The sequence below is a fragment of the Pseudorca crassidens genome, chromosome 4 (genome assembly GCF_039906515.1).
Source record: "Pseudorca crassidens isolate mPseCra1 chromosome 4, mPseCra1.hap1, whole genome shotgun sequence".
Classification (NCBI taxonomy): domain Eukaryota; kingdom Metazoa; phylum Chordata; class Mammalia; order Artiodactyla; family Delphinidae; genus Pseudorca; species Pseudorca crassidens.
Window position 1 is genome coordinate 43,065,122 of NC_090299.1, and position 9,948 is coordinate 43,075,069.

Below are 9,948 nucleotides of genomic sequence, written 5' to 3' on the forward strand. Positions count from 1 at the left end.
CGTAGTGGTTGAGGGTCCGCCTGCCGATGCAGGGGACATGGGTTTGTGCCCGGGTCTGGGAAGATCCCACATGCCACGGAGCTTCTGGGCCCATGAGCCATGGCCGCTGAACCTGCGCGTCCTGAGCCTGTGCTCCGCAACGGGAGAGGCCACAACAGTGAGAGGCCCGCGTACACCCCCGCCCCCCCCCCAAAAAAAAGCAAATAGTCAGATTGCTTTTTCTGGCTAGTGTGCCCTAGTGGCATATTAAAAAACCCTAAAGGTGCATTTCTCCTTTTATGTTATTTCAAGATACTCTGTCTCTATCCTCAATGTGTTATCCAACATATCACAAGTGTTTCCATTTTACTGGAACATTGGATGTGGATATTTATATATTATTGGAGAGAGATTATCTTAACAGAACAATTGCTGCTCCTTTACCAAAATTGACTTCCCAATAAATGAGAAACTAATTAAGCAATGTCTTCCTATTCTCTTCATTTACTGTAAAGCAAAGGTGGCTTCGAAAATCCTAAATAGTCCTCTAAAGATTCCTTTTCTGAAGCATTATTTCCTTAAGGAAGAAGATACTTTTCCCTCCTAGAATGTATTCATGTGGGGAATCTCAGATCACTGTATTGGTGAGGATGGCTTGACTCTCTACTTAGAGCCACTATACCCAACTGGTCATGACAGTTGGCTAGAGATGAGCCTGAGATGGCCTATCCTAGAAACAGGGGTACTGGTAGCTGCTTCTAAGCCTCTCGCTCTCTCTCTTGACTCACATTTAGCAAAATCAGATTCAGCTGCAATTTAAGGAACCACTTACCCTGCTCTCCACCTCTCTCCTCCATGTGCTAACCACTCCCATTGGACCCTGTGGCTTTGTTATTTGATTTTTATGAAAGCAAGAGTCCTTCACCTGCTAATACTTACCTAGGATTCTTTCTGTGCCAAGGATTGTGGTCCTTTTGCTGATGGCCGCCAGCCATCTCCCAGAGAGTCTATGACCTCTTGCTGCCTGACGCTTAGACCCAACACTTCCTCAGGAAGTTTTTGAAGAGAAAGCAAATCCTCAACAGAAAATATGGAGGTCCCTCCTCTTAGGTTGCTGCTTCTGCTGCTTCCTGACTCTCAGCTGACATTCATAGCACATATCTGTGACTTGTGTGAGCCAGACATTTTCATCTCCACATATTATCTTCAAACATCAGTTATTTATTTCTATGGCTTTACAAGTGAAATGAAGCTAAGTTGGGCTGTACTTTCAGTCATTCACTCTTGGACTTGACCTTTCTCCTTGTTGTCAGTGCAGGAAAGAAACTTGGGTGGATGCTAAGTGGTCGATGCGTAGTTTTGTCGTTAACAAAGGGGCTTCTTTCATTGGTGAGTTGACCATAGGTGTATTGTACTGCCTCTTGATCTCCTTTTTTCCTTTCTCGTCATAGCTCTGGCAAGTTCCTTCAGTGTGTGAAAAAGCCTGGGGATTCATCTTGCAGATGAGCCAGTCTGCGTGGTTGAGGCCCTGCAGTATACATCAAAATGCACGACTCAGGAGACACGCTCGTGGAAAGCTGAGGATTCGGGGGAATTCTCTGTCATAATATCAACACTGGAGATGGGAGCCTTTTCCTCTAGAGTCTTAAAATAACTTATGTTATTGGCATAGTTTTTATTTCGATCTCCTAATAATCAAGAAAGATTAATTACTGTATAACATTAGAGTGGAAATTTTATATTATTTCAGTTTAATTTTCATATGATGCTTTATGTTATTAATATGTTGGTAACATCCTTTCCCTTGAAGAATGACCACTCCAAGCCTCTCTTATTGGCAGGTCAAGAAAAGTAAATGCCCAGACTTTTCAGAAAAGGTTACATTTCCAAATGAATGACCTTGTTTCAGGATATATTTTTGTACCCTTCCTACAGATAAACTATAAATGCCATGGTTATGGGTCATGTTGGGAAAAATATTCTGTAAGATATAAGCTACCCACACGCTTGGTGCTTTACCTCTAATCCTTCCGATAGCCCTATGAGGTTGATATTATTATCTCCCATTTGTCAAATGAGAAAAAGGAAGTTCAGAGAATTTATATACTTTTCCCAAAATCATACATTTAGTTCAAGGTAGAGAATGAATTTGAACTCAGCTTTATTCAACTCCAAAATTCATGTGCTCTATCTTTCTAGACTGATAAAACCAGATGGACAGCCCTTATGTTCTCTTCCAATAAATGCATGTTGGATTAAATTAAATACAATAGAATCTGAAATGTGATTTTCTAGATGGCTTCAAAACAGATACTTTTTTTGTCCTCTTCCTCTTCCTTCTCCTCCTCATTCTCAGTGTCTTATTTATGTAGGAGGCAGTTAAAATATATATATTTGTTCTTGATGTGACAATTTATTTCTCACTTGAATTTTACTTGATTAGTCTTGCTCGGGGATTATCATTTTTACTACTCTTTCAAAGAACCAACCTTTAACTTTGTTGATTTTCTCTTTCTACTTATTTGGGTTTTGCTTTTCTCTTTATTATTAGAGATATAGATATTCCTTCTAATCTCTTTGGGTTTCTTTATTCAGCTTCTTAAGATGGAGGTTTAGATCATTGATTTTTCAGTACATTTTCTTTTCTTATATGTACATTTTAACACTATAAATTTTTCTCTGAGTGCTACTTTAGCTGCAGCTCTTAAAATGTTTGGATATGTCTCTTTTCATTATCATTTAGTTAAAAATATTTTCTGATTCAATTGTTATTTCAAAATGTGTTGCTTAATTTTTAAACATCTGGAGATTTTCTAGTTTTTTGGTTAAAACATAGATGCATTGAGTGAAGAATTAATAAGCTAATTTGAGAATCCTTCAGGGAACCCACTAGGTTTGTTGAAAACAGCATAAATTTTGGAGTCAGACACTTCTGGGTTCATATTTTGGCGTCATTCTGTGATCTAGAATGAAGTACCTAACCTCTCTGAAATTCAGCTTCTTTGTCACTTAAATAAGGATTATAAACTTACCCTCTTCAAAATGTGGTAAGAACTAAAAAAGATGACAAAACTTGACAGTCTAGCATAGTGTCTCATACGTAAGAAATCACTCACCCCTGTCTGCCTGCCCCTGGTTGACAATCCTGTTTCCTTCAGCAGCCCCTACAGCTACAGCCTGTTCTCCACTTAGGCACATCCTTGTGGGTTGTAGTCTTGGCTGGACATGAGAATGGATGCTAGGGACCAGTTCTGATTAAGATTCAGACTTGCCTCCTGCCTACCTGCAGAATGTCCTCAGAAATAGCTCCCTGCTAATCCACTGGGTAACCTGGCTGTTTTCTTCTCAAGACTCTGCCTTATTGTTGGGGTTGCTTGCTGAGTTCTGGATCCTTTAAGATACCTTCCTGTTCACCAGGATACCCCATGAAGTGGCTCCCTGTGTTAGGAAAATTTTGTTCTTTATGTCCCCTTTCAGAGATGAAATGGATTTAGTAAAAATCAATTTGTGAGAATCTTCCCCCAAGAAGACTCATTTAAGTGTTTAAGGTCAAAGCTGGTGGAGACCAAAGAGGAGGCTGGTCCCAAGGCTTCACACAATGCTGCAGAGAGTCCTGAGGAGCCCTGGAGGTGGCTGGGGGCTGAGGTGCTATTTTCTTCTTGCAACACCTTTGTATCTTCATTACCATGATGTTTCATCCCTGCCTCCGTTCTCTCTGTAGTTCCAATTTTGCACCTTTGCCGTTGACCATGCACCTCTAGCCCTAAGGACTTTCTGGCCTACATATCTAAATAGATCCTCCATATCGCTCTTCTTATAAGTGACATCTCTACTGAAATATTGATTGCTTATGAACCTCATATCTTACTCATAAACCTACTATGCCCTGTCTCCCCACTTTATTCTTGTTTGCTCTAGGAAATCCTCTTACTATGCCAACTGGTACCCACCATCATACTCACTCAAAGGCTTTTCCAACTCCTAAAGGCTCTCTATTTTCCTTCTGTAATGGTTAATGACCTCATAATATTTGAGGCACACTTACAAATACAGTTCTGATACTTGAAAGGATACACATACATACATATGTATGTATAACTGTGTGTATGTGTACACACACTTTTGTGTCACAAAAAACAGTGTCTCTCAATCCACAGTGATGCCACATTCAGTGGGTCTTTCTTTAGCCCCATGTCACTGATTATGTTGTTCTGTTTCATGCCACATCTGTGTCTCTTATAGACCTGGCAGACAAGGCCAAGTATATATCAAATATTTTGGCAAAACACATTCTTTCTTTGGCTTGACAGCTGTCTGTGCATTTTAGCCCTTGTTGGAAACAAGCTCAACCCAGAAGTGCACACTCCCCGATGGAAAGGGTGCAGCAGGAGCCATGTTGACTTACTTCCTGGCATCCCATTCCTCCTGAGAACAACTCCTAAGACTGTGACTCGAGCATCTCAGGTAGAATCTGTACTGCACAGAATGACTCTGTTTTTGTGGGTTTTTAAAAGGCAAGTACTTATGTATATAGGTAAATGTTCTGTATGGCAAATTAAAATTGTATGAAGTAAAATGTTAAACCTAGAGTATAACTTTAAGAGGCATTTTATAAATGCAACGTTAACCTAACATTTTTCTCACAGTTTTTTAAAAATAATGAAGCAATTTATTTTTACTACATGAGTCATCATTTTAATATGTGTTTTTTATCAATCCATCAGGGAGTCAGTTGCTACCCTGAGAGGCAGTGGTTGGCTGGCCCTCGGATCACACACACAAAGCACAGAAGGGTTGGAATTGGTCCCTGACAGCATTTATCCTTGAACTTCATTCACATGGGTTCACATTGCCTTTTTCATCCTTTAGTCAAAGCGCAAACAGCACAAGGTAGTGGGATTAAGAGACAAGTGACCCAGTGAGCAAGTTCATTAACATCTGTGAATCTCCAGTTTGGAATATATTTATAACAGATATAAATGAGTTATACTGTAAAAATAATAAATGAGTAATAAAGGACTTTGTGGAATCATTCTTTTAACAACAATTGTGTCTGCAAATACTGTTTGACCTCACTTATATGCGGAATCTAAGAAAGTCAACTTTATATCAATAGTAACAGCAAATAGAATGGTGGTTACCAGGGCCTGGCAGGTGGGGGAAACTGGGAGATGCTGGTAAAAGGGTGTTGTGAAGTTTTGGTTATAAGATGAATAAGCTCTGGAGACCTAGTGTACAACATGGTGAAGAAGGTTAACAATACTGTGTTGTGTATTTGAAATTTTCTAAGAGAGTAGATCTCAAGTTTTTTCACCACACACACACACACACACACACACACACACACACATAACTATGTGAGATGATGAATATGTTAATTAGATTAATTGTGATAATCATTTCATAATGTATACATATACCAAAACATCACATTGTATACCTCAAATATATATTTATTTGTCAATCATACCTCAGTGGAGCTGGGAAAAAACCTGCAAAAATTATCTATGGGTTTGGAGCAAGAATTAAACAAGCTGGAGATGGGCTTCTAAAGGCAACACATCCTCTCACCTACCCCACCCCAAGGTCAAGTGAGTTGGGCAACTGGAAGAGAGGATCATCCTGGGTATGTCTCGTGAGTGGGGGAGGCTGGAATAGGTGCCCAGAGGAGTCCAAACTCACAGTCTGTTGAAGACCTGAAAACCCTCACCCATTCCTCTTTGTCCTCGGAGACATCAAAGAAGGAATAGTGCTGTTTGCTTTCCAAGAAGAATCTCAGCTTGGAGAATCACATGATGACACACCTTTCTTCTGTTAAGAAAACTCACTTGAGACTTTCCAAGAGTCTATGTGATGACATAGTGAAATTTGTGATTCTTAATAAGGGATGTAAGTGTGAAACAACATTTAAAATCTTGATACACGATGCAGACTTGCAGAGAAGAGAAAACTAACACGTGTTGTACACATGTATCAACCAGTGACTTCAGCTGCAACGGCTGAATACAACTCTGGCTGGAAATACATTTTCTAGGGAATCTCAGAGGCTGACAGGTTCTCTGGGAGGGCAGGAGAACAGTTTGGAAGCCACTGAGTCAAGAGCAGCACCCCAAATGACTCCACAGACCGGTCGGGTAGAGGAGCCGTTCTTGCCCTTAAGGGCACTCAGTTGTCGCTTTGTCACTGTCAGATGTGGCCATTGTTGTTTCTGGGATTAGAAATAACTGAAGTGAATGGCGCATGGTGGAAGCACACGGAGCATGGCACCTGCCTCCCAGGTCTGCTAGCCTCACGTTGACGGTCATACAGATCCATCTGATCTCTAGGGCCTGACACATGTAAAGTGCTTAGAACAGAGCTCAGTTTCTCTACCTGTAAAATGGGGGTGATAATTGTGCCCATCTCTTTGGGTTGTTTAAGCTTTAAGTGAGAAAATAGATGTATAGTTCTCAGAATAGTGCATAACACATAGAGTACCATCAAGGTTAGTTTTTTAAATTCAAAAAAATGCTAGAACCTGTTTTTTTTTTTTTTTTTTTGCAGGCCTCTCACTGTTGTGGCCTCTCCCATTGCAGAGCACAGGCTCCGGACACGCAGGCTCAGGGGCCATGGCTCACGGGCCCAGCCACTCCGCAGCATGTGGGATCTTCCCGGACCGGGGCACGAACCCGTATCCCCTGCATCGGCAGGCGGACTCTCAACCACTGCGTCACCAGGGAAGCCCTAGAACCTGTTTTTATTCTGGAGGAAATTGCTTGACGAGCCTACTTGGTTTGGAAGCCGAGACCCTGTGACCCTGTGGGCAATGGAGAAGAGGGTAGGGAACGGCCCTCTTGCCAATGAGCAGGGTCAGCCACACTTTCTCTCATCCTAGGTGAGTTTTGAATCATCCTAGATGGTTAATACTTGCCCACTTGAGAGGACTGGGCCAGGGATCCTCCTAAGACCTTTCACTAAGAGCTGGCTCCCATCGCAAGCTGGATACTGACAAAAGGTATCAACATGACCACTGCCCCCCAGACATCAATCTAAGAACTATACTTTTCATTCTTCAAGCCCACCCAGAGTTCAACAACCCCTGCTGTCATTGCCAATCCAAGCCCCTGCTCTCCCGACCACCCACTACTCCGGTGGCTGTAAAGGTGGGCAGCTCTCCTTGCTAGAATAAAATCAGAAGACAAAAGTGCTGGAAGAAAAAAAATGTGCTGGACGGACAAGCTCCCTCCCAGTGAATATTGTACTGAAAGGGCATTGGAAAAGGGTAAGACTTGGAAGAAATAAGGTAGTTAACTGGAGCCTTTGGTGCAAGAACAAATCTCCCTTTGTGAAATCTCCCAGTTCAGTTCCACAGAGCTGCCTTCCAGGGAATTTCCTGGAATGGGTAGAATAATTAGATCCAAGTTGACTGCTGGAGGGAGAAAAGAGCCTTGGGAACCACTAGGTCTCAGGTCACCCTTAGCTGCTGGGAGTCTCTGACTTTGGCGCCGGGCCACAGAAGTCACGAGCTTCTGCACGCACAGCTTGGCTCTTGTTGCGGAGCACGGGCTCTAGATGTGCAGGCTTCAGTAGTTGCAGCACGTGGGCTCAGTATATGTGGCTCACGGGCTTTAGAGCACAGGCTCAGTAGCTGTGGCGCACGGGCTTAGCTGCTCCGCGGCATGTGGGATCTTCCCAGACCAGGGATCGAACCTGTGTCGCCTGCATTGGCAGGCAGATTCTTAACCACTGCGCCACCAGGGAAATCCCTCCATTATTTTCTTCTTTTACTTTTTCAATGAATAGTATCCCCAACCCCACCCCACCCTCATTTTAAAATAGGAACATGGTTTTCCATGAAGACAAGTGAAGAAAGTGATGAGCTTGACTGAAATCAGCTCAGTGCTTTGTGACCACCTAGAGGGGTGGAATAGGGAGGGTGGGAGGGAGATGCAAGAGGGAGGGGATATGGGGATATATGTATACGTATAGCTGATTCCCTTTGTTATACAGCAGAAACTAACACAGCGTTGTAAAGCAATTATACTCTAATAAAGATGTTAAAAAATAATAATGTTTAATATATATTAAAATGTAATAGCCATAAGAAAAGAAAAGAGCGGGAAAGTGCTGAGATAGCACGGGAGGAACTGGGAAAGCTACTCTGACAAATGAAATATATGGCATTCATGGAACTAATTTAGTCCTAGTGCTGAAGGCAGGGCCCTAGAATGGCTGCTTTTTATTCTGAAGGCATAGATTGGGACCAATTCTGGCCCTCCCTGGGATACAGAGATCAATTAGGTTGAGTCCTCATCTTGAAGAACTCATAGTCTAGAGGGGACAAATAAAAGGAAAAATCGGTTCATTGATTCAGTCATTCATTGATTTGTTCAGCAAGCCTTATTAAGCCCCCATTATCTACCAGTCAAACCACCACGACCCCTCAGCTCTCCATCCATACCTCCAAGACACGGTTTATAGTAATGGTCTGTTTATATGTGTGTTTCCACTACCACCTCTAAGCTTTTAGAAGACAGACACTCTGTCTTTTTCATTACTTTAATCCCAGTAACATAGTACTTATTGGGTGAAACAAGGATAACATATTACAACGCAAAATTAAATCATAAAAGATGAAATAAAAGAGATTCTAAAATCAATACAAACAGCAGCAAATTGACCCAACTGTACATCTTATTGATAACTCAACCACCCAAGCGTAAGGGATTAATTCAAGTTTTGTTTGAACAAAACATCCTGACTGTGCACTATTATTGGGGTATATTCTAAGGATGTAAATAACCACAAATAAATCTTGAACTTTAAAAAAATATATTTTAAAATATTGATTAATTTTTTGGCCACGCTGTGCAGCATGTGGGATCTTAGTTCCCCGACCAGGGATGGAACTCGTGCTCCCTGCATTGGAAGCAAGGAGTCTTAACCACTGGACCACCAGGGAAGTCCCTAAATTGTGAACTTTAATCAATAAGTTTGTACTGACATATATCATGTTTTGTAGGTTAGATGAAATATCACAAAGAATGAATATATAAAGTGGTAAAGATAAAGAAAACACTCTGGTGTTGGATTTGAATTGATGGGATCACTGTGAACTCATACATATTTGCAGATGCAAAATTGTTTAGCTACTTTGCTATTTTGCCATATTTATTTTAATTTCTCTGAGGTCCTAATTCAACAACATATGTTGAACGCTTTCTATATTCCAGACCCTATAGTGAGAAGTTTACATGAAATATTTCATTTAATTTTCACCACTGCACTTTGTGGTTTGTACAACTATTATTAAAAAGGTGAGAGGGCTTCCCTGGTGGCGCAGTGGTTGAGAGTCCGCCTGCCGATGCAGGGGACACGGGTTCGTGCCCCGGTCCGGGAAGATCCCACATGCCGTGGAGCGGCTAGGCCGGTGAGCCATGGCCACTGAGCCTACGCGTCCGGAGCCTGTGCTCTGCAACGGGAGAGGCCACAACAGTGAGAGGCCCGCGTACCACAAAAAAAAAAAAAAAAAAAAAAGGTGAGAAATTTGCCCATGATAATGGCAGAGTTAGGTGTGGTCTGACCCCAAATTGTGCTTATAATCACAGAGATGAGTAAGACAGGTCATAATTTAGCTCTGTCTTAAAGCACTGCATTCATTTGTAACAATAAACTTGATCTGACTACTGAAATAAAGAAGTTTCACAGGAGAACGCCTTTGGAATCACCTAATTCATCAATAAAAGTATTTGTGCTCATTTGGCATAGAGCATATTCTAAGGGGCCCAGGAAGAAAAACCCGGGGTTTTAGACCCAGCTCTGCCAATCCCAGCTCCATGACCCTGTGCAAGTACACCAGACCTCTCTGGGTCACACTTTCCTCTTTTCTAAATTGAAGGAGCTGGAGGACGCAAGGAGTCACACACTCAAATGTGTGCAGGGGTCAACAGGTAACACAAATGAGTAAAATGCCCCCATGACTTGTGGTGA

The 9,948-nt window shown here is 41.9% G+C and overlaps 1 protein-coding gene across 2 annotated transcripts in view; it reads left to right on the forward strand.

Moving 5' to 3' along the window:
* CD38 (CD38 molecule) overlaps positions 1-4,998 on the forward strand; it is a 41,477-nt gene extending 36,479 nt beyond the window's left edge. For both annotated transcript variants that reach the window (XM_067735576.1, XM_067735575.1), the window contains one exon: positions 1,431-4,998. In XM_067735576.1, the coding sequence (XP_067591677.1) occupies positions 1,431-1,485 (55 nt within the window). In that variant the 3' untranslated portion in view covers positions 1,486-4,998. The remainder of the gene's footprint in view (positions 1-1,430) is intronic.
* The last annotated feature ends 4,950 nt before the right edge of the window (positions 4,999-9,948 follow it).